Here is a 24,588-nt window from a genome sequence, read left to right as displayed (position 1 = left end):
TCCAGATCCTTGGAGGTAGCTCATAAAAATGCAAGCCACAGGACTATGAGTATATGCAACACCAGAATTAGCTTCACGAGGAGGCACTTTAGGCTGTTTTCCAAACTGAAATCAATGTTGTACTTGCAATGAATTAAACACCCACATTTCTGCGCTTGCTGCAAACTGCAAAGTGAAACCATGAATGGAGGAATAGCAGAGCAGCCTGATTACAGCCAGCAGCGTCAGCGTGTGCCACTGCTGCTCAGAAAGATCGCAAGCACCTGAAAAACACCTTCCTCTTGCTTCCTGTGCCCTCGCACGTTCCTGGGGCAGCAAGAGGCACAGCAGGGTTTTTGCACACTGTGTCAGTTAATCTTTTCAGCCAGTGGTGCGATTGCTTCTTTAACATAATTGGTCCTGCTCTGCAGCGACTACTCCGTAGAGCTTCAACCCAGAGGCCAGTTGTCGCTCAGATCTGCTGTTGTGACACTGGCATCACTTCCCCCAGCCCAGCCTCAACACAGTGGGGAAATTCAGTTCTAGTAATAGGTTTTCTAAAGGTTTCCTTGGGGTGGAACCAGCTGAGGCTCCATGGGTGGGCTGGGGACAGCAGGCACCTGGGGACAGGCTCTGTCAGGGCTTTTGCCAGTGTTTGGGTTGGCCAAGAGCCTGGAGCTGAGATGCTGTCGGACAGTTTTCCCTGTCACCCTTTTGCCAAGAGCCTGCAAAGGGCAAATCTGGGCTGACACCCTCAGAAATCCCAACATGTTATCCCAGCAACCACGTGTGCTGGTTTGATGGGGTGAAGACCTGCATGCGCATTTGGAGATGGGAGCACTGGTGCCTTTTAACAGCGGTAACTGCCCCCAAAAACTACCACCAATGAAGCTTGAGCAGATAAGGAAATAACCGCCCTGAATCACCGAACCTTGCTGAGAAAAGATGTGATGCTTCTTACAACACAGGTTAAACTCTTCATATTATGGGTTGAATTATTCTAGGCTGCACGTAAGAAGTTTGGCAATCCAGCATAAATGGGGCAGGCAGCTGGAACGGCAGCACACGAGAAAGGTGTTCACCTCATGTATTTTGGGGTCAAGAGTTTCAAAACACGCGTGTGATTTGGAATGCTCGGCTCCACTTCTAGGTCAAACATTAGCCTGAGATCTTGGCCCAGTTATTACAGATCCTGTAACACTTGTCAAAAAGAAGGAAGCACTCACCTACACGTTTTCCTACCACCCAACCGAAATAATTCACACACCCACTCCCATTTCGCTGGAATCAACCTGCTTCCTCCTTCACTGCACTAAAACAGCGGCAGAGGAGGGCGGGCTGCAATGAAACAATCAGGCTGAGCCTCCCGAAACACACCTGTAATTTAATGACACATAAATAATCTTGTTGAGGGCAGCAGGTATCACCCCTGCATTGCAGACAGGTCTGCTGAGAGACCCGGGGAGCAATTGGTGACCTGTGAGGCAGGAGGAATACCTAATGGAGCGGGGAGGTCACGGGTATTTGGGCAGCTGGGAACATCTGGATGCTGGCTGGGTCCCCAGGCGGGGGATGCGGGCTGGGGCTGCTTGGCAGCATTCCCCTGGACCCAGTGCCGGCAGCTGCTGCTGCTGCGAGACTGGAGGAATGAGAGTGGCAGATGGAGGAACTGGTTTAGCAAACAGCTTGTTACTGGGGATCTGCCCATGCCAGTGCCCGAAGGTGACTCAGGCAGGCTGGGCACTGCCTGGAGGTGCAGCCCCAGGAAGGGGATGAAGGGCATTGCCCCCTTCCCTAAACCAGCCACCCATTAGCCGTGGGCTCACACCTTGGGTCTGGCCCCAAAGATCCCACAGACACCCCACCCCGATCTCTGGCTCTTCCCAGGTCCCCTGGACCCTGGTGGCTGTAGCTTCTCTTCAGCACTGACGGGCCAAAGAGCAGGAATAGGCGATGGCAACTGCCGTGCTGAACAGCTCTGATCTCAGGGAGATTTTCAGCTGCTGGAGAGGTGGGAAGCAAGGCTCCCCTGTCCCTTTGCCAGTTCTGCCCTTCAGTTGCTTTGCAATCATGGGCTGGGCATGTCAGCTCTGTGCTTTATTTGCCTGATAGGCTTATGGCAATATTTGTTTAGGGCCTTAAGATCCACGCAAAGGACCGCAGCAACATTTTCCTATTGCGCACAAGTTTCTGAGGTCTTGTGTTTCAACCCCCTGCAAAGGTCAGGTAGTGGAAAACTCCTTTTGCGCTACGTCCGTGCCTGGGAGTTTACTACAGCCGGCCAAAAAATGCCAAAAAATGCCCTGCGAGCAGGAGTGAAAACAAAAGGCGCCCTGGAGCTGCACAGAAAGCAGCTGTGGGGAATGACCGCAGGAAAGCACAGAGATGGCACAGCGTGGCATGGCACAGCACGGCATGGCACGCACAGCGCATGGCACGGCACACCGCCTGCCACGGCGCGGCAGCCCGCCTCCCCTGCACGCCTGCCATGGAGCAACTCACCGCTCGGGAGCCTGCCAAGGGACCTGCACACCTGAGACGTCAGTGCTACCTACTAGCTGAAATTCAAAAACAAAGCAGATCCTTCTCCTATCAAAAAAAAAAGAGAAAAATTATGTCCTGTACAAAACTATCCTGTATTCAATAAAGTTTATTGTCCAATCTTGGCTTTGGAGCATTTGCAATACAACTGTAATATAAGCCTTAGCAATAAAGTGAGCACATCCACAAAATAGTCCATGTCACATCTGAAATACAAAAATTGAAATATTCTCATGAAACATTCAGACACAAGATTGATAGATGGATACAGTCTCCTATTTTTTATTTATTATTTTTTTTGTACCGTTCCATTTGTTCCAGAAAAACTTTCTATTAAAAAATCATTGCCTCTTTTGGAATAAATCTTTAAAATCATTTCTTTTAAAATGCATCTTTCATTTGTACAATACTAGTTAAATATATTATTGGTATTCTGCAAATGAATCACACCAGAGAACGTTCACAGTATGTGTATCCTGGCCGCTTGAATCTATTTTTCCTGCTGTAAGACAAGCATGATGCTGAGGATGAGAGAAGGCAATAGAGAAACCAGAAAGTGGGTTTCATCGGATCTGTGCCCAGACATCGCCGGTGGGAAGGGCCACGGGGACATCCAAATGCATTTCTTACAAGGCTCCGTCGTACGGAGACAGGACAGCGGTGCGGTACGCGCACGGTCAGAGAGCCACAGCTCTTGGCAGGTGAGATCACGTTGCTTTTCACCTCCTGTATTTCAGGATGGAGACGTGACGGCTCTCGCAGGACCTGCTCAGCCATCGCTGAGCAGCTCTGAGCAAACCTGCCCTTGCGTGGCTTCAAGACACCAGACACGCGCTAGTGCAAGCGGTTTGGCCACGTAAAGCCAGGCAGGCGCCCACCCCCCGGTCCAGTCTCTTCCCCGTGCCCTGGGACACACACACTAAACCTTTTACATTGCTCAGTCCCATGGGTTAGACTCTTTCTCTAATGTTTTCCCATCTAATTGGTCCTAGCCTGCTCTGGGAGCTCCTTTTTTATGCTAGCCTAATTTCTGACTGAAGGTAAGTCATGGGAAAAAAAAAAACAAACCAAAACATTTGAGAAGCTTGGGAAAATGGCCTTCTAATTACGGGGTTTTTTTTCATCGTGTGTAAGGGAGAGGGAAATCCACTTAACTTGTCCTTAGTCTCCAAGATACAATGTAGTTTTGTTATTCAAAATCTTAACATAGATCTGGCAATGGGCTGAGCCAGGAAAGGCGTGTGCATGTGTGTATGGAGACAGTGAAATTAAATAGCTCTCTGCCTGTAAGTTTTATTGTTGTCTCATATCACGGACCTTGCTTTACACGTTACTTTACTTACATTTCTTTAAGTAGCTATCAGCAAGAAAGATGAAAGAATACAGCCTTTCCTGAGGGTACAGCCAAAAATCCCATCTTCCACCAGAACTGGTAAACAAACAAAAAAAAATTGCAAGAAAAATGTCTGGAAGACAAAGCAACAGTTTCCTTTTGTCAAAACTCCCCATCTGCGAGGAGTGCTAGCTACTCCGCAAAGCGGCGGATGGGAGAACCCACAAAATGAAAAAAATGCCGGAGAGCCACAGACATTCCCAGCATTTTCATGAGCACGACATTAAAAATCCAACTTGGGAGCTGGCTGGCACCCCAAAAGCTGGGGAAAGCCTGGCCGGGGATGAGCTGCCGGAGCAGGGAGCGATGCCATGGGCGGCAGAAGCCCCGCTGCAGAATTTGTCCCCTTGCGTGCTCGACTCATGAACGGGGGCATCCCAGAGCAATCTGTCCTCATCCACCCAGCTGGACCCCGCGGCCCTCAGGGGGGCTGTAACAGCATCCAGGAGATGGAGAAGGGGGATTTGGCTCCAGGCTCTAATCCCTGCCATCCTGCTACTCCCTTCCCTTCGCAGGCGGGCAGCGCGTCGTGGGAGAGCAGGCGCTCGGGGCTCTGCCAGCCCACACGTGCAAGCACAACAGCGACAGGAGCTTGAAAATCAAATCTCGCTCAGCAGGACACCAAATATTTACACACGCTGCTGCCCTCCTGAATAGGAATTAAATATCTACTAAAAGCAGTGGAACAAAAGGGGTTATCTTAGATGCAGGCTGTTAGTGGCACACAGGGCTAATAAATAATAGTGTCTCCTTTAGGGAGGATTTGTAGGAGGAAAGGCAAAGGCTACGAAAGAATAAACAACAGCCAACAGGCCCTTTGTCTTTGCTATCTGATCCCGGGTAAAGCAGTCCTGTCTACACGGTCACTGCTAGGTCTTTTCCCCAACACTTCTCCCCAGAAGTTTCTGTAGGTGACCCTGACCTTCAGCAGGAATCTCTCTCTTACGAGGGGAGCGCCGAGCCCACAGACCAGTCCGGTTGCCTGGTGTGGCCTGCCTCCATCCTCCCAGCGGGGAGCGGGACCGCTCAGCTAGGCACCCTGTGCCCCAGCAAGCTTTACGCCCAAGACAACCTCAGTGCGTGGTGACGGTTAACACCAAGCAAGAAAACTGCACAAAGCCCAGTGAAACATGTCCTGAACGGGCTTCCCAAGAGCAAGGGGAGGGGGTTCCTGCTCCCCCTGGCCCGATCTGAGCGCAGGGGCAGCTCTGCTCCCCTGGGCACGCCAGCACTCCTCGCCCCATGTACCTGAAAGTGCTGCTACAGGGACGCAGGAGACCGTCCATCCGTGAGCTGCCCTGCCTGCTGAGCTAATTCCTGACGGGAGCTGGCTGCCCTGGGAAGTGCAAGTCTGCACCACAGACCCCTGCCATGCCAAGGAAATTCCTGCATAAAACGCCTTTGTGAAAGAAAAGATGAGAGTGTAAGAGTTCAGACTTACTCCAGCCAACACCTCCCCTTGTGAGCCTCCCTACTGAAAAGCCCCACGCAGCAGGAGCCGGGTGTAGGAAACAGGCAAAACACTACTCTGACATCAGGGTGAAATGCGTCACTGGTGGCTGATGGCTATTCATGCTCTTCCCTATCAAATGGAAACAATTAATGAGCTATTCAGCCTGCTGTATGCTGGACATACCGAGAAGGGAACGGAGCAGGGACGGGCAAACCTCAAACAATGCAGACGTCTGGATGCTTGTCTAGGACAAACCCGAATTAAGAGTTTCGGTCTGATGGGGGAAGCTCAGAGGGTGCATCGAGCACTGGCACAGGGAGGAGTCACCCCAGAAGCTCTGGGGAGCTCCGGGGTCTCCACGTTTATAGCTCATGCTTTGTATTTTCCAAGGATCACAGACAGAATGCCACACGGCAAAGCAGAAAGCAGAGTCCTCGCTCTCTGCTCGATGGGGAAACCGCAGCACGGAGAGATACTGGCCCCTGAACAATGCCTCCGGGCTGGCAGCGCGAGGGGTTAAGACATCAGCGTGCCCTGCCAGTCCCAGTGCCAGGTGACAGTCACAGCACCTGCCAAGTGCAGAGTCTCTGTGGCCACATCCATGGGCTAGAGGACCGGTGGGTGAGAGGACTAGTCATCTGGGACAGCCAAGAAAAGGATTTGAGTATTATACAGTAGAGAGACTTTTTGCAACGCTCACACGCTTGAAGACGTTTCAGGCTGTTTGCAGGCTGTGGGGGCGAGGTGCAGCAGGGCCTCTTCGCTCAGGATGCATTTGGCACGTTCCTGAAGTGTATGGAGGGGAAAACGCAGCAGGAGCAGTCCTCGGCCAGCAAAGCACGCTCAGATCTAAGCAGGCACCTCAGTCCCATGGCATTGATCTGAGTCAGGGCTGGCACGATCTGGCATCGGCTACAAACGTAGAGGCCAGGCAACGAGGTTTGAGGGATGATTTGCTTCTCTGCCGGTCTATTTCTGGTCCCCACAGCTGAGCTGTGGGAGGTTTGGCACCTCTCCCCCCCTCCTCTGGGTACAAATGCACTGAGGTGGGTGTGCGCAACACTTTGGTACGGAGAGGCTGCGCGGCTCGGGCTCTGCCACATCACGTGGGGCTCAGCGATGGGACGGGGGGAGATGCACTCCTGGGACACCGGCTGAGAACCGGGTCCTGCCCTTGTGATGGTGGCAGAGAGGGTCACAGGCTGGGGGGATGGCAGGCTGGGCGACGAGAAAGGGGCTGCTCCATCGGTGTCTGGGGAAGGCTGGGCACCGCAGCGGGAGGCAGCACGGAGCCAGTGCTCACCTGGCCCCGCTTCTGCACAGCCCTACCAGCAGGTACCTGCACCCCTAAGCCAGCCCTTGGTCTCAGCTCAGGCCATCCCTGGGGAGCAGCCGCCTGACCGACTTTGCAAACACAATGGTGGCAAGGAGGGGGAGATGCTGCAGGAAGCAATGGGAAGCCCCCTCCTCCCAGCTGCTCTATCCTTGTCAGGACGCAGGTACCAAAGATGGGGAGAGAAAAAGGGGTTATGTGGGCAGCGGCAAGGGCAAGTAACGGGGGGCTGCCCTGATTTTTGTGCTTCAGGTGCAGTCACTCCAGTGCCAGGCGGGGTCATACCCCTGACTTGTAACGTCTCCCCAAGAAACAGGGGTACAGAGCAGGTTGTCTGAGCAAAGGTATGTTTCCAGAAATGCCTGCCTGGGCCACACGCTACGACCCACAGCCCAGCTTTGGAAATACCACTCCCTGCTCACAAACCCCCCCAAGGCTGGCTCGCCCGCCGAGGGCAGCGAGTGCTCCCTGGGGCAGCGCACGATCCTGCACTCTGGGCAATGCCCAGGGAAGCTCCTCGCTAGAGCACCTGCACAGGGGGTGGCAGCTCACAGCTGGTGGGGGCAACGTGAAAACAAGAGGGGAAAAAGGCCACAGGTCCATGAACTGCTAGGGGCTGTGGTTGTGGGGATGGGCAGGGGGGAGTCTGTGGCCAAGGGCGCTTCAGCATCGTCCTGCTCGAGTCGGTAATTCTGCGGTGGGTCAGGTGGAAGCGTGTTGCCGTCTCCTTTCTCAGTGCTTCGATCTCCATGGTGACAAGGGGAACATGAGATCCACGTTTAAAATATACTCTGCCTCCTGTTCTTGCCTCGGGCTGAGGAACAAGAGAGAGAGAGGGGGGTCAGGAGAGGTCAGGTGGTGAGCAGCAGTTTGCAGAGGCTGAGCCCTGTGGTGCTCTGGGTTAGGAGGTTATGAGCCCATGGCATCCATGGAGAGGGGAGCTGTGCCTCACAACATCTAGATGTGACTTTGGTACCAGAGTAGGTGACAAGCAAGGATGCCCAGGGGTAATTTGGGGACTGAAGCAGGGAGCAGGTTTGGCTTTTTCCTACGTGGGACCCACTGGAGCAACCCCAGTGCCAGCATGGTCCGTGGCACCATTCTGGGAGATGCCAGCAGGATTTTCCCTAGTCCTACCTGACTGCTGAAAGGCTGAGCCACGGTAGCCAGGGTCCTTTTGAAGCTGGATCTCCTTCAGGGAGAAGATGGAAGCATCTAGGCAGAGGGGGCAGAGAGAGAGGGGTTGGTCCAGCAGTCCGCAAACCCAGATCCAGGACGGATGGCAGTGCCCAAGTGCAGCGCTGCACCTCATCACAGCTTTCCTCTCCCACTCCTCCTCCTCCTCTACCCTTCCAACCCAAGTTGTTTCTTGCTCTTGCAGCCACCAAGCTCCCACCCCACCCTGCTGCGGGAGCACCTCTGAGTGAGCAAGACAAGAGGCATCCAAGGAGACCTGGCTGCAACCCACCACCCTGGGGTTGCACAGAAGCTCTTTGCTCCACATCCCCCAGGCAAGAGGACGGCAGGCACTTACTGTCAGGCAGGAGATGCACCCGCTCTCCCAGGCTCTTGAAGTAAGCGTGCCGCAGGGCTGCCTCCGCTGAAATCCGGCCTTTGGCTTTGTACTGCACAAAGCCCCAGAGAAAGGCAATTACATACAGTCTGCACACGTGAGAGGGCATTCAGTGGACACAGAGGCCCCACACAAGGTGTGGGTACCTATGCACACCTAAGCGCCCCAACGACTTCATATGCTGCGTGGGTGACAGCGTGTCCAAACGCTGCGCACACCACAGGGGTGTGCAGGCAATTCCCCGTGCCATTTGCACGTGCACAAGGCACAGCACACACTGTGCGACCATAGCAGTGCACCGGCCACGTAGTACCTTACAGATCATCAGGTTTGTGTCCTCCCACTTGTGCGTGAGAGGACACAGGGTAGGGGATGGTTCACCATCCTTAATGGGAGGTGGTTTGGGATAGCATCTACAGGGCCATGGCTTATTCTGTAGTCACAGCTCCTCTCCTGCCTGGCTCCAAAATCAGTGTGAGGGCAGCCAGAGCACCTTCACTTTAGAAAACCCCTTTGCCATGCCCCTGGACTGCTCTACCGCTCACCAGAAGGAGGTTCGTCAGCAAGTCAATGCCTTCCGAGTCCAGCCTGAGAGAAGGAGGAAATAAAAAACGGAGCATTATTGCACCCTGGAGATATTGCAATAGTCAATGCAAGGGACAAGCTTGCACTCACAAGCTGCCAGCACCACAAGGAGAAAATGAAACTGGTCTGCCCAGGCTCCCCTTTACAACCAGCACAAGCCCACCATGCCTTACATGTCCCTGCTCAAAGAGGTACCTCGGGGCGTGATTTATTAACGGCTGGGCTCGGTACTGTGTGAAATTGTAAGCCTTAAACTCCTCGTTGGATGTGATTCCAGGCCAGGTGTCTTCTGTTGGGGTTCCTGGGAAGGGGGAGAGATGGAAACCTGTCATGCTTATTCGGTGCAGAGGGAAGAGCCTCCTGCATGCGAGCGCCAGGTAGAGGTAAGTAGATACTTCCTTGTATCTGTTACAAGGGAGTAATCTTTGAGTTTGCAAACCCTTGAGTTTGGTGCTGTTTTGTGAGGATTTCAGAACTTGCTTCTGTCCTTAGTCTTAGTCCTGAGTTTCTCCCTGGATTTATGGGGAGAACTTACAGAGGTCTCAACAAGAACATTAGAGCAGTTCAGGGAAGGTCAGACATAACCAGAGGATGCAGTGAGCTGTCTGCCACCGACACGGGCATGAAAAGCTCTGAGTCAGGTCATCTCTGCGTGCCTTAAATGATGCATGGAGTCAGAGACCCCTGAACACGGAGCCAACTGACGTCCCCCTTCCCTTTGTGCATCACCTAGGAGTGGTCAACCGGTGGGTGCCCAGCCCAGGAGAGAGGGCACGAATGTCCCCGCAGGCTGGGACCGCGCATCCCGGGGCAGCTGGCGAGGACCCCTCACCCCTCTGCTGCCTGCCAGCCCGGCGGGGGCTGCGGGATCCTCTGCCCACGCCTGCCCGCGCTGCCAAGGCTGTGCCAGCCAGCAGGCTGCCGCCGGGCTCCCGAGGCTGCTGCAGTCAGCCACTGCCCTCGCGTGGGGACCGGGGACACAGCAGAAGACTCACCCAGCAGCCTGAAGATCAAATGCAGCTCTTCTTTCACCGTGGAGCCCGGGAACATGGGCCGTCCCGTGACCATCTCGTAGTGGATGCACCCAACGCCCCTACAGCAGCGGCAGGGACCCTGGGATTAGTGAGGGAGAAGCCCTGTGGATGCTCCACCACCCCTTGGCCAGGGATGAGGTTCTGGGAGAAGGAAATGAGCTCCAGGAGCTGCAGCACTTCTCTGCCACGGGTAACCCTTTGCCCTGGTGTGGACAGCACGCTCCAAAGACCCTGTGCCCCAGGGGACACAGAAAACAGCGTGGTCTCTGGGGGAGCCCACCACTCCCTGGTGTAACCAACTCTGTGTGGGCATGTCTGGTGCTGCACTGGCAGGCAGAAGGAAAACCCCAGCCCATCATCTCGGAGAGCCCAGGAAGCTCGGTTTGGAGCCGTGACTCACCACATGTCGTGACTCACCACATGTCGATGGGTGTGGAATACTCGGTAGATCCCAGCAGGACGTCAGGGGGCCGGTACCACAGCGTGACCACCTCATTGGAATATGTTTTTGTAGGAACTGACTTGGCTCTGGCCAGTCCTGCGGACAAAAAGGACGGGCATCAAGAAGCTGCACCTCCTTGCAATGCTGCATCTTCCCCAGACAGATCCACCTACCGAAGTCAGCCAGCTTGAGCTCTCCTCTCTCGTTGATGAGCAGGTTCTGGGGTTTGAGGTCTCGGTGCAGGATCTTTCTCCCATGACAATAAGCCAGGCCACGCAGCAACTGGAACATGAAGATCTGTGGGGCACAGGAGGGGGCTGCATTTAGCATGGGGACACAGGCACCAAAAGTGGGTTTGCCCCAAGGGCTCTCAAACTCATGGCCAGAAAAGACCCCTCGAAGTTGGCCTGGGGTGGGACACATGCAGACAAGTGTTCAGGCTCATTGCCAGCACTCCAGAAAAGGGGATGAACAAAGTCTGCATGCACAGGAATTTTATTTAGGGTGGCAATGACTGGAGAAATGCTGGCAGACCATCAAAGCAGGCTGAGAAAGGTCAAAGAAGAGTAACAAGGCTGAACTGAAGAGAGAAGGGGCATCCAGACTCACCCAGCCCTGCAAGACCCTAGACTGCACTCAAGGCGAGTGAGGGGCAGGGGTGCAGGGTCCCAGGCAGCACCATCTCACCTTCACATTGTGCACGCTCATCAGGTTCCCACAGTTATCGAGGTACTGCTTGAGGTCGTTGTCCTGCAGCAGGAAGCAGCTGTCAGCCTGGCCTTCCCTTGGCCCCATCACCCACCCACAGAAAGCAGCCACCCCCCCATTCCTGCAGGACGGCAGCCGCCCCCCCCATGCCTGCAGAAAGGCAGCCATCCCCCCGTTCCTGCAGGAGGGGAGCCATCCCCCCGTTCCTGCAGAAAGCCCCCCTAGACCCACCAGGTACTCGAAGACAAGGGTGAGGGAGCGCTCCGTGTGGATGATGTCATGCAGGGTCACGATGTTGGCGTGTTTCAGGTTCTTCAGCAGCGACACTGCAAGGAGAGGAGGCGGCAGGTTGGGGCAGTGGGACCTGGGGCTGCGTGACTGCGGGTACCACATCCACCCGCACGCCCATCCCAGATCTGCCCGTGACCCAGCACTGCTCACCAGGGCTGGGATGGGCAAAAGCCCCTCCTGCCCTCACCTTCCCGAATGGCCGTGCAAGGTGCCCCTTCCTCATGCTCCAGGCGGATTTCCTTCAGGGCAACGAGGTTTTCGGTCAGCTTGCTGCGTCCCTTGAAGACAGTGGCGTAAGTGCCCTGGGTGGGGAGAGAGAAAATACAAGCTGTGCAGACCATTTACCGGGGCTGTACAACACCGACCTGTTCCATAACATTTGGAGGAAGGATCATTGGAAGCTGCAGGGCCAAGTCTGAAGTTCACAGAAAGATGTGGTCTAAAAATTGCTGAATATTGAAGAAATTTGGCTACAGTCTGCCCTTTGCACTTCAGGCTGCCCTTCTAACTTAATTTAAATCCTTACAGGGGTTTCACAGGCTACTCACCTCTCCCAGTTTGTCCAGTTTGACATAGGTTTCCAGCTTTCCAAACCCAATATCTGACTGTAAGAAAGAAAGGAAAACATCACTGGGAAGGATCTCACCCAGGGATGGCTTCACCTGTGGGGGGGAAGGTCAAGGACACTGGACAGTAACAGCTGTGGTGGCAGATCAATCAAGGCAGGTGTCTGCACGCAGAAGCCCAGCTGGTCTAAGTACATAAAGCCCATTACTTTCCCGGAGAAACCCTGCGGGCCACCAGGCAATCGATCAGAAAAACCTTCACAACCCGCTGGCTGCTTAAGCAAAACGGATGGCACCTGCAGCGCGTACCCCAGAGCGACCACAGCCTGCACCTCTGCCCCCTCCCCTGCAGGTCCCTTCTCCTCTTACCCACCACCCCGACACAACAGCAGCAGCAGTAGCAGTCGAGTTGAACAGCAGCAGTGATTTGCAAAAAGCAGATGCCCTCATTGTCGCAGAAGCCTTGCAGGATCCTACTGCTGATGCCCAGCATTTTCTTGAGCACTTTCCTGCATCCTGGTCTTGACTGTGACTCTGTTCGTTTCTCTGTGTGCGGTTCAAATCAAGTGTGAGAGGGACATTCTCCCATTTGGAGCAGTAGCTCTTTAACGCACTGCTGAGACCTGCCCTCGTGTACCCAGTGAAGGAAGGGCAATCACTGCAAGGGCACAGCTCTAGGCGTCACTCCTAGAAGACCCCTGAAAGTGCAGTTTTCTGCGGGGACAGAGACACCTCCTTGGTTAGTCTGGATTACCTGTGTGCCGGGGCAGGGGATGGGTCCCAGCACGTAGCGCGCACGGCTCGGGGCACGTGATGGCTCGTTAAGCTTAATAAACCGGTGTCATTGTCCCACAAGGTATGTTTGCATCAGCGTAGTCCCAGGCCAGCAGCCCAGCTAAAGCCCCCCCAGGCCAACAGCACTGGCCCCCATCCTGAGCCAAGGGCTCATGCCGTGCCGCTCACCAGCAGCAGATGGAGCTGGATGGACAGCTGTCAATCAGCAGGGCAAAGACGCGGGCTGTGCAAGGAAAGGGTATCCTGGGGGAGGCGCTGAAGGAGCCCCCTGCACTTGTGCCCAGGGCTCTGCCTGGAGCACCAGCAGCCCCAGGTCTGGGGTGCTCTCGCAGCCTGCCCTGCTCACCAGATCTGCCCCACGGGAAGGCTTTGCCCTTGCACCAGGCACCGACCAGACCACCGAGCTCCCACAAGCTGCCACACACAGCGAGGAAGCTGCTTTCTTGCTCACGCAGGCTGGATCTGCCACCAGCAAATCCCAGGTGGGCACAGTATTTTTACTCCGTTTTGCCTTCCCAAACCCCTCTGTGTACCCTGCAAACAGACACGTCCCGAGCAGGGAAATGAAGCAGCCGCTGCAGTCTGAGGTGCCATACACCCCCCAGAGCACACTGCCAGTTTTGCAGGAGCATGTCTTATTCCGGGAGAGGATCATGAATATTAATTACACATTGCTCTGGCTGTATCTACTGCATTGATTGGACAGACCAGGCAGGTAAATGGAAGCTCTCCTTTTCTCCCCACTCTCCCTGAACAGGCATGCCAGATCCGAAGATGCCTGCTGAGACTTCACCGTTGTGTCTGTACAGCACGGAGCACCCTGGGCAGCAGGACACACGCTTCCACATTTGTAAACAGGGCATAGGTTTTTCGCTCCTACATATGCTGATGCCCCGCAGTAAAGAAACTGAAATGCCAAGACTAATGCAAAGGCTAATTCATTATTTATCGACATTTGCATTTCAGCTAGCAGAGAGGCTCCATCACTTGCTAAACTGCAAGAGGCTTTCCACCTCCTCCCACTTGGAAGGAGCCAGGCTAAGAGGAAAGTCAGGTATGTGCAGAGGTGAGTGCAGGCGATTTGCACAGTCGTATGCAGACGTGCATGTGTAGGAGTGACCGAGGGAAGAGATGTGTACGTGCAGGTGAGGGGAACGTGTGCTGCGGGCAGCCTGCGGAAAGGGGTTCGCATGGGCAGGAATGGGGGGGTGTATCTCAGTGACACACGGGGGGTACAAGGGAGCTTGCACAGCAGGGCATGACTGCATGGGTGGGTGGCAAGCAGCACACGCATCTGCTGCCTGGGATATATACGCATGAAGTGAGATGCTGTGCCCGGCACTGCTTGCTCTGCATGCCGAGACTTACCAGAGAAGCCCGTCGGGACATCCTGCTGAGGGGCTTGGGGAACTCCGGGCTTTCCATCTGCAGCTTCTGCAAGAACTCAGGGGGCAGGCGGATGTCCATGGGCAGGGAGAGACGCTTGCTGACATCCTGCGGAGAGGGCCAGAAGAGCGGGTGATGAAGGCACCTGATGAAAGGAGGACTACACAGAGCTACTCGAGGGGAAGTGCGCTCTAACCAGAGCTGGTATCAATGGCAGAGCAATGGAGGCAGCATTTGTGGGACTGGGAAAGGGAAGGGGGAAAAGGGGGAAAAGGGGGAAAAGGGGGAAAAGGGGGAAAAGGGGGAAAAGGGGGAAAAGGGGGAAAAGGGGGAAAAGGGGGAAAAGGGGGAAAAGGGGGAAAAGGGGGAAAAAGGGGGGAAAAGGGGGGAAAAGGGGGAAAAGGGGGAAAAAGAAGGGGAAGAAGTGTGTCTGTGCACAGGGATGTGCACCGGGCTTTGCCAGGGACCATGGCAGTCACGCCGAGCACACCAAAAAGGACAACAGGGCTCCTGTCTGACACTGCCAGGTCCCCATGAATCAAATACTGGTTCTTCCAGCCAGCAGGTAGGTGGCAGCCGGAACTTTCCACGTCCCTTCAGCTCACTCCAGCCTGCAGCAGTACCTACCTCCATGGAGAAGCGCCGCTGGCTGCTGTTGCGGTAGCGCACGGCCATCGGGGACTGCCCTTCCACCTCGGAGGGGGAGATGGGGCTGGTGTCTGCTTGGAAGTCCCTGCCCAGGTGTCCCAGCTGTAGGTGTCCTTGAGCCAGGTCTGAGGACAAAGAGAAAGCAGAGCAAGCTGCTGGAGTGGTAGCAGAACTGCTAAGGCCCAAGGCACTTGCTCTGGAGAAGAGAGTGAGAGTGGGGCAGGGAGGTCCAGAGGTGCTCTAGGGCCATGGGAAAGTCTTCTTCCTTCTCTACATCCAGAGGCAGAGGGAATACCTGCCTTTTGCTGCAGACTCCTGGTGCATCACCATCCACACAGGTCTGCTCAGCAGCACCCCCAAAGCCCCCTCAAGCAGCCCCCTGCAATGAAGGTCTCTTGACAGACAGAGAGGGGGATGCAGAGAAGGGAACTGCTTCACACCCAAGGTCCAGATCTCCCACATCCCGATCCAGTGCTCAACCCCCCGGGCAGCATTGCCAAGCAGCTCACCCTTCTGCAGCGGCACCACGAGTGCTGTTTGCATGAGTTTTGCAGGGGTGAGTATTCATCTTAAGTTCCCAGGCTTATCTTCACTAATGTCACTTTAGACAAAACACGATTTGCATTTTAGGAACAATCAGGGGCCTGGCCATGCCTCTGAATCCCTCTGTGCTAGGTCTGTACAAAAGCAAAACAGAAAGAGAGCCCTGCCTCTGGGGAGCTTACAAGGACACGTACCTCATCCGCCTCAGGAACCACCAAAACTAACAGACATCAGGGTACTCTTCCCTGAGGATGTGACTGTTGTGCAGGAGGTGTTTGGAATTAAAGGCTGCAGTCACTTACTGCAAAACAAAACACTTCAGGCTTTCCTGCCCCAGCCTGCCGCACTTAGCCAGAGACACAGTCCCAAGAAGCACAAAAGCTCACTTGAAACCCAAAGCAGCTCAGAAAAACACCTCTTCTCTTGGGACCCCAGGTGTGAAGCCTCACTGAGCCCAAGAAACCCTGAAAGGAGCAAGAAGTCAGAACAAAATAAGCCATTGAGCTCTTTCTGGTCTCCAGTTTGAGGCTTGCACTTAAACCTCCTCACTCTGTAATTAACAGCTGGTCGGCAGGAATATTCTGGCACGCACAGACCCAGACAGCGGCACAGCAAGACGAGTTCAATGCAGGTCGCCCGGACCCCAGCGAAGAGAATTCTCTGATTCGCACAGATGCTGTTCCCAAGGGGAAGTTCAGGAGGAGGCAGTGCTGACCGCACGTGCTGGGATGGAGGAGGCAGGGCTAACTGGGTGTGCTGGGATGGAGGAGAACCACCTCCCCAAGGGAGGGACGCATCTCCCTCTGCAAAGGTGTGGGGCCAAGCAGGCACAACTGTTTTGTCCCCTTCCCAGTGGTCACGCAGCTCTCTCCCTTCTCCTCTAAACTCTGCAGCTATGCTCCAGGTCGGGAAGGTCTCCAGGGTCCAAGGGCCCTGCCATAAAGCACCGGTGTCCTCTGTGCATCCAGGCACCCTCCAGTTATTTCCCCAGAGCAAGGAGGGACGTTGCAGGAGGGAAACCCCCCCATGGAGGACCTGCGATGTCCCAGGTTGAGCCACTGAGCCCTGTCCCTGGCCAAGCCCTTTCCCTGAGCTGCACAGAGACAATCCCCTGCTATGCCCAATGCAGATTTCAGCGCAGCGATCCCAGCGTGCTCGGGCAGCCAGCGATGATCTCATTGCCGAAGACTGGAGAGGGAGGGCTGGCTTTCACGGGGTGGTGAGCAGGGCTGGGACCTGGCTGCAGTTTGCTCGTCTGATGGATGAGAGGTGGCAGGCAAGTGACCTGGGAAAAGATGCGGTTTCGTGCCATGGTCACTGGGGGACCAGGGGACCTGCGCGTTAAGGAATGTAGGGTGTCCTCGATAGACAGCCCACACCTAAGGGATGGGTTCAGCCCATGCCACTGGGCTCAGGAGCATCTGAAACACTGCCAGGAGGTTTTGGGCAGACAGGCAAGAACAAGGCACAGAGTCACCCCTTCTCCCAGGACCGCTGTAGGACTCCGGTCCCCGTCCCTTCCTGGCCATCTGTTTGTACAGGAACAGTTAGGAAAGTTACCCTGAATTAACCACAGGTATGAAATTAACGTGGATCAATTAAACTGGATCAAATCTTTCTAACTTGCTCACCTCCTAAGCAAATTATCTGAAAAAAACCCAAAGGCCATTTAAAAATCTGACTGAACGGAGTTCAACTAATCCACTTTTAACGATAGCTTGGGTGAATTTATGCTGGTTCCCATAGGTAAACAAGCCCAAAGTCTTGGTCAAAGATTCAGCCTGCCCTAAAAACTGCAAACCAGTAGCACCGTCTCTGAACCAGCAACCCACCAGTGTCAATCTCTCCTCATCTACAAAAGCATCAGATGTAAAGCCAGAGGTAAAACGACAACCTGGATGTTCTAGCGCATGCGAAGGGGAATGGGATACGCAAAAGACGTAAACTACCACAGGGTGGAAAAAGCACTGAAAAATACACAGAAGACTTGCAGAGATGAGGGGAAAGATGTTTTGGCTGTCCTGTGGCCAGAGAGGGCAGGTGGGATGGGCCAGCCCAGTTCCTCCTGTGTTGTCGTGAGATGCCCACAGCACCCAGGGGTACCCGGTCCTGCAGAGATGCTCTCGCGGGGCTGGGGCTGCCCCCAGGCAGGGAGGACCTTGTTGGGTGCTTGTGGGAGGAGATGTGAAGCTGTGGGTGTGCAAACGTGAGGGCCTGTTTGATTCTGCTCGGCATTTCATGTGGATTACGGTGAGCCCTGACACTGCAAATAATGAGGCTGCATGGGATATCAAAGCAAATTAAAGTGAGACCGCAGACACGGCGGCTGCCTTTGACGAGCCTCCTGCCTTTTTTTATAAATATATTTAAACACTGCCTCTGCCAAAGCAAGCTTTGATCTCCCAAGGAAAGGGGCCAGAACCCTTCACTGCTTGTCTGACTTACAACTTTTAATTACTTTGCTAAGTGTGAACTCTCCTCTCAAAGCTCTGGTACACTCACGAGGCAGGGCTGCATTCAGATCTTGGATTATTCATCCTCCTTCCTCCCCCTCATCATCACTTCTCCGTGGCCTTGCGCTCCAGAGGGCAGATCTGGCTCTGATTTACGCCACTGCAAACTGGGAGTCACGCAGGCTGTGCAGCCCGAGAGCTTATCTGGGCTCGGAGGACAGACCAGGCAGTAGCTGGTTTGGGGCAAGGTCTTGGTGTAGGTACAAGCCGTTGGTGAACGCCATCGGCTCTTATCAAAGCAAATGGAAGACACCAAGACCTGATTCCTCAGAAAATCTGGAGTATGGAGAGGAACGTGTGACTGGGGAAGGCCAGGAGGAAAGGAAGGAGCCTCCCTGCCTTCAGCCTTAATGTGAGGCTGAAGCAGCCATGGAGAAGGTTCCCCATTTCCAAAGGTGTGGAGATAGTGCTGGCCTTTGTCAGGCACATCAGATATTGCACAGAGCCCAGCCTGGGCTCCTCTTAACTAAGGGGCTTTCTTCCACCTCTGCCTCTGCAGCCGAGCCGCTGCCATGGCTGAGCAAAGGCTGCGCTGCCCAGGGAAGGGATGCAGGCAGGGTACAGGGGCATCAGACACCCCGAGGCAGGCTGCAAATAAATCAGGCTCTGATCAACAGGCACCCCCTTTTCCTCTCTGCATTGTCAGATTCCACCAAGGTGACATTGTGTGACGGGATGTGTCCAGGCTGGAAAGCTGTTTGCTTTTCCATTTGCCAGCTCGGCTTCTCTCAGGCCTTGTTTTATCAGCCTCTGCGGGTGAAGTCGTGAGAATTACGGGATGAAGAGGACAGAGCTGGGGATTTCCCACCGCACAACCAACAGACGAGGCAGGTTTGTACCCATGAGAAAACCTTGCCCGGTCCCATTGCAAGGGTCAGAGCAGCTCTGCACTTTCTCTTGGGGCATCCCACGAGAAGGTCTTCTGCCTTTCTGCATCACCCTCCTCCCCCAAGGACAGGCGGAGGCACTCATAGCCACCGAAGTGTAGGGTTTGCAGGCTGCCACGACCTGTGAATGCTGATAACCTGCGATTTCTGATGCCGGAGGGAAAATAAAAACTGCAAGCAATTCCCTGAGGAGCTATATGAGGTGATGAAAGAAAAAAAAAAATTATGTGCTGATCTCTGCTGTGATTAGCACTCTTTTCGGGAGCGAGTGATCACAGTGCCTGAACTGTCATGGGTCATCTGCTCACCAGCAGAGCAAAGGTCACCGCAGGCAAGCCCACCTGCCACGCAGACAGCAGAGCCAGCCCCAGGGGCACAGTCAGAGGTCCTGAGCAAGGAAGGTGCCACCTGAAGCAAGGCTGTTTTGTGGGGAAGAGAAGCAGCACAAGCATGACTGCCGTGGTTCTAGTCCCAGCTCTGCCACCAGCGTGCCGCACAACTGTAGCAAAGTCATTTTTGCCTCTCTGCACTTTGATTGCTCCATCTGTAAAACGGAGGAGACCAACACCTCAGGCAGAAATAAAGATGGAGCCTTTTCCAGACCAGGCACCTCCCACAAGGTCTGAACCTCACCACCAAACCCTGCGAGAGAGCAACTTGCACACAGACCCCCTTCTCATCCCCTCCAGCACCACCAAAACCATCCTCCCCCCCTACACATCTGAAGCATCACACTGTACCCGAATGCCGCCTCCCCCCAGGGTGCTGGGGCTCCTGTCCCCCCCCAGCTCTGCCCCCTGGCACTGCTGCTCCAGCTGCTCCCTGCTGAGCCCCCCAAGCCCTTCTGGCACAAGAGCTCCCAACCAGGAGGGGTTTATGAAGCAGCTGAAGAGATGCCTCAGACAAATGTGGCTGTTCGGGCTCTTCATAAACAACAGCCACTGCCGGAGATTAAGGGCACCGTGGAGGTGACTTCCCGGGGCTGTTTACAATCCCCAAGGGAAACTTAATCAAGATATCTCGGGCAGAAGGGAGCGGGCTCAGGGTGGTGGGTTGGGCAAGGGCAGGCTGTTTCGCCTGTGCCGTGTGGGAGAGGGCTCGGGTGCAAACGGGGACCCGTGCCCCAGGGAGCAGGGGGGGGCACCAGGGAGGGAAGGCTGCGGCGGGGGGGCAGGACGTGCTACATCCCCGTGGGGAGGGAGGTATCCACCAGTGGGGGCTGGCACCAGCGTGACCTGCAGCAGCGCATGAGGAGCCATAGCCCACGGCAGACCCTGCGCCCCTGATCCATTCCCACGTGCAGGCAGGAGGATCTCCTAACCCTGCCATGGCACAGTCTAGTACTGGTCCAGCCTCTACCCACGGCGTCAGGAACACCCCCGGTCCTGGCCCCGGGCTCGGTCTGCTCTGACTTTGCTCTTATTCTTTCCCGGCTACTCCAGGAGCAAGACCAAAAGCCGGGAGGGGAACAGACAGATACTGCTTGAACTGTTTTTTCATTCAAGGGCAAAGGAAGAACTGTGACCAATGCTTCATTAAAGCAGAAGAATGGGGAAATCGCCTCTCCGACAAAGCCTCGGTTGCACAGTGGAGATAACGAGCCGAGGCTCAGACATCCCAGAGCAGAGGTCCCCCAAGGAAGGCAACAGCAGGAGCAGCTGTCAGTGCCCAGGACTTTCTTAGCCTTGCACCATTTTATCCCCACAGCTTCTGCACAACTAATTAAGGGCTCAAGTCTAATTATAGCCCTTGCTGCTTGCTAGGGTGTGAGGGGAGGGGTGGGGGTGTGTGTGTAGGAGCAGGGAAGGAGGCCATGAAGCGATGCTGTTCAGGGCACCCTGGGTATCTGGAGGGATAAAGAAGAGTGTCAGGATCTCCAGCAGTGAGGAAAGCCAGCTCTAAATTAGGTTACTGCATCTCATTTTTAAAGCAGGTTAGCTGGCAGGGAGACAATCCCTCCCTGCTGGGGCAGATGCGAGTGCCAGGCAATTACATCATGGCCTCAGCCCCTGCTTGCAGCAAACGTTTCTAGCAATTGTGGCTGCAGGGTGAGGGGGGAAAGAGCTTGAACGTGACCTGAGTGGAGCCGAGGGCACCGACACATGACTGGGCTGGCCTGTGGCAAAGGGAGCTGTTTTGGTAGGAGGCAGCAGCAAACGCATGACGTGATTGCCAGGAGCGGTTCAGCCTTGCACCCGCAGCAACAAATTCACCCCTGGATGAATCAAGCCTAACTTTATCAGGTTTCCAAACGCCTGCCTGTCAGCGGCTCTGCCTGCCTGCCCATGCACGGCCACCTTGGCGTGATCCGCTCCCAGTTTCTGCCTCGAGCATTGCCTCTCCCTCCATATGCCCATAGCCAGAGACAGCAGAGCCTGCCCCAGCCTTGCTGAGAGGCGGCTGCTCTGTTTGCAGAAGGGATATGCTCTGTTCGGCGCATGGAGGTGTTAACCCTCAACTCCCTGGGACCTTGAAACCCGTACCCCGGGAAGCAGCTGTGGGTCTAGGGCCAAAGGATGGCCCAGCGAGCCCTGGATGCTCCCCTGAATGGAGAGAGCAGCCCTTTGTCTCGGTGTAAGTGTCAGCCTGTAGCCCTGGAGAGGGCTTAAACACCACCGTCGCTTTTGGGCGGGCAGGAGAAGACCCCACATTTTCCCACTCTCTACCATAACCACAGATGCGTCATTCCTCCCTGTTCTGTGCAAATACCTTTCCCTCATGCAAGTATAGATCTCTCTTTAATGGCAAGGTGTTATTAATCCTGCTGGATAGACGGGAAAGCATCACAAAGGGGCAGTAACTTTTCACATGTCAACACACCCAGAGACAGGCCCCGGGGGGGCTGGAGCGGAGATGCTTGCTGGCAGTGCTGACCCCAGATACTCCTGACCAGCCCCAGCACTGTGGCAGGGGCCCCGGGGGCTCCTTACCTTCATTCCTCCGGTTGTTGAGCTGGTTGAACTGCTCCGTGAACTCCGTCAGTGACTCCTCGATGGTCTCCGTTCGCGGAACTGAGAGTGAAAACCTCCGCTTGAAGTTTTTCATCCTGTTCATTTTACCTTGTCCTGCGAGGGACGGCAGAGCCCTGCAGGGAAGGGGAGAGAGCAGGCTGAGAGGGCTGGATGATACATGGGACGGTCCCCCAGCCCCACAGCTCCTGCTCTTTGGGGCTGGCAGCACCCCAACCCGAATTTCCCCTGCTGGGGATCTGCAGGGGTCCCTGGGGGCACCCTCTTCTCCGAGGCACCACTGCTGTGTCAGAGCAAAAGAGGAGCCTTGTGGTCACCAGGGGAATTGGGCTCCTCATGTCTTGAAGGGCTGACCGTGGCCAAGAGGTGCAGGGGGCTTTTTCTGAGCTAGTTATCAGAGATGAGCCCAGGCCAGGGCTGTGCACATGGAATCACGAGTACCAACACAGGCTGCGTCTTGCAGCATCCTTGGAAACTCCAGGAATGTCTGAGACAGGGAAAAGCAGGGTAGAAATAGAAGGAAAGCAAGAAAGGGTAAACAGCGACGGAAAAGATTCAATACCACATTCTTCTCTGTACAAAGAGGCACCCCTGCCCTGGCACTTGGGTCTCTGCTTTGCCCTTGCAGGAAAGACTTCCTGAGCCAGCAGCAAAATCCTGAGCGGAACCAGTACCAGCCGGGGGGATCCCCAAGAGCCACAGCGAGGGGAGATGCTTTGAGCTCACAGCTTGCTCATAAGCTCTTGAATGACTCATCCTGTATGGGCATTAGAATCGCCTTAGCCAGGGATCTGATTAAAGCAATAAACCCCTTAAACGAAGAAAACCCTCAAGGGGCACATGGCAAAGTGTGCTGAGTGTGAGCAGCCACGCGAGCAGGCTGAGGGACCTCGCTGTGGGCATCTCGGAGCCACACGCTGCTTTGCCTTCTTACCTGGGCTCTTGACGGGCCTGTCTGTAGCTCAGCAGTGCGGATGGCACCGGGCTGCAAGAGCTGTCTGCACATCCTTTGGTCTTTAGCACCAGCCCTGCTGCCCTCAGGCGTTATTCCTCCCGCCCCTTCCAGTGCCAGGCTCCAGGAGGTTTGGGTCTGTCTCTCTCCCCTTCCCAGTCTGATGAGTGTAGGGCTGCTCATCCACCAGCCTTTACCCTCTCAACGCTAACCTCTCCGGCAGGGTTTTTCCATTAACAGCACTGGGTTCCTCTAGCACTACTCTCACCCACCAGCCCAAGGGGGAAAATCATCCCTTGGTACCAAACAGGCACCAAAAGCTACACAGAACGGTTCTTTCCTGCACCAACACACACATCCTGCGACTGCTCCTGCATCCCTAGAGCAGGTCGGCCCTCCTACTCCTGGGTGTCCCTGCTACAGCTGAACAGCCCTCTCCTCTGGCTCTCCCCACTCCCCCCCACCCGGCCCCCTCGGGGGCTTATCAGCACAAACAAACGGTGATCACATTCCAGACTGATGCGATCAGACACAGCATCCGGGAGCTAATGCATCACATCGCCAGGGCAACGGGAACACTTGGGTTGACATGCCTGCATCTGAAAGCTTAAAAGATTATCCGTCAGCAATATAAACACTCCGTTTGGGTGTCTGCCACGCTCTGCTGTGAGGTGTGGCACCCTGCTGTGGGTGCAATCCCCTGAAAATCCCTGGGATTCACCTGGATCCTGGGGACTCACACCCCTCAACCATCCCCACTGGTCTCCCACCTTTAATGCTGCAAAAACCTAAAGCTGAAGGCTTGCCGGTGATGATGCCTGCGTACCTGGAATCAGGGTTCCAGTATTTGGCTGCGGGTGGGAAGGGAGGCTGCTTTGAGTTGCAAATCGAGGCAGGAGGATGCAAGACACATCCACTTCGGCTTCAGACATTTAAATGTTTTCTCAGCACTACAGAAACATGCTTTGACAACAAAGATGCTGGCAGTAGTGGATGCTGCGTTAGCAAAGTCTCCACGCTGGTGCTTTCCTCATGGCCAAGAATAAAATCTCCAAACAGTGCTGTTCTTTCTGAAGGGAAGGCAAAGCTTGACACTTGCTTTGGAGACCATTTTCCCAGCCATGGCTCTGATCTGGCTCCCTACCTTGCACGCTAAGCAAGTCTGAACCGAGGTACTGCTGGTGCGTGGAAATGCCGCTAGTGTTGCAGGCACCCAAGGAACCAACTCGACCTGAAGTGTTTCGCTCCAGCTGTGCATGCTGACACTGCTAAAGTGGCACTAATAAAAGTTACAGAGGCTCCTGTGCTATGCACTGTTACTCCCCAACAGGAAACAGGAGCTCAGGGGAAATCCGTGATGCTCCCAGCAGGTACAATCAGAGGCTCAAACAAAAGGCAATCTTTCCACACTAATGTTCAGATAAGCCCTCGTGATTATTCTTTCAGATGAGAGCATAAGCAAGTTCCCACGCATCTCTGGTGAAGGTTAAAATAATGAACTGCACCCTGGTAGCATCCCGAGCGATGCTTGCACATGTCCATACCACAGCAAGTGCAAGGACACGCTGGCAGCAGCAAGTGCTGCAATTATCTGACTTCAAATCCACTTGAAGGCATCAGGCTGCCCTCACCAGAAACTGGCAGGGAAGAGAGAAAGAGTCGCATGAGATTGCCCCTCGCCAGTCCCCCCAGATGCTTAAATCACAGCTTGGAGAGGAAGGCTCGCGTTTCAAGAGAGATTCAGCAATGCTGTGCACCCCTAACAGTGGATGAAAGAAGCGTATCTAACTCCTGGTAACACACGTGCAGCACCAAGGAGGACAGATCCCAACACGAGCACCATCCCCTTTCCTGCCCTTTTGGAATGGCACCCTGCCTGGGACCGGGAGGGACTGGGCTGGAGGGCTGAGGGCTGCTGCAGAGCCGCTCAGCCCCCCCCCCCCCCCCCCATCCTGCCCTGCCCAAAGGACAGCAGTCACCCCACTGTGCTGGGGACA

General features: G+C 54.9%; 1 protein-coding gene across 2 annotated transcripts in view; it reads right to left on the bottom strand.

Moving 5' to 3' along the window:
- Nucleotides 1–2,451: 2,451 nt before the first annotated feature.
- The window catches only part of CDK18 (cyclin dependent kinase 18), a 39,891-nt gene continuing 17,754 nt past the window's right edge, over nt 2,452–24,588 (bottom strand). For both annotated transcript variants that reach the window (XM_080367377.1, XM_080367376.1), the window contains exons 2-16: nt 21,601–21,755; nt 14,707–14,852; nt 14,062–14,187; nt 11,881–11,937; nt 11,520–11,634; nt 11,273–11,367; nt 11,021–11,083; nt 10,507–10,630; nt 10,309–10,429; nt 9,853–9,950; nt 9,053–9,158; nt 8,818–8,860; nt 8,234–8,324; nt 7,837–7,914; nt 2,452–7,513 (exon numbers count right to left, since the gene is read on the bottom strand). In XM_080367377.1, coding sequence (XP_080223503.1) covers nt 7,479–7,513; nt 7,837–7,914; nt 8,234–8,324; nt 8,818–8,860; nt 9,053–9,158; nt 9,853–9,950; nt 10,309–10,429; nt 10,507–10,630; nt 11,021–11,083; nt 11,273–11,367; nt 11,520–11,634; nt 11,881–11,937; nt 14,062–14,187; nt 14,707–14,852; nt 21,601–21,724 — 1,422 coding nt within the window. In that variant the 5' untranslated portion in view covers nt 21,725–21,755 and the 3' untranslated portion in view covers nt 2,452–7,478. The remainder of the gene's footprint in view (nt 7,514–7,836; nt 7,915–8,233; nt 8,325–8,817; nt 8,861–9,052; nt 9,159–9,852; nt 9,951–10,308; nt 10,430–10,506; nt 10,631–11,020; nt 11,084–11,272; nt 11,368–11,519; nt 11,635–11,880; nt 11,938–14,061; nt 14,188–14,706; nt 14,853–21,600; nt 21,756–24,588) is intronic.

This window comes from Falco punctatus (genome assembly GCF_963210335.1).
Source record: "Falco punctatus genome assembly, chromosome: 17".
NCBI lineage: Eukaryota > Metazoa > Chordata > Aves > Falconiformes > Falconidae > Falco > Falco punctatus.
This window is presented reverse-complemented; position numbering and strand designations above follow the sequence as displayed.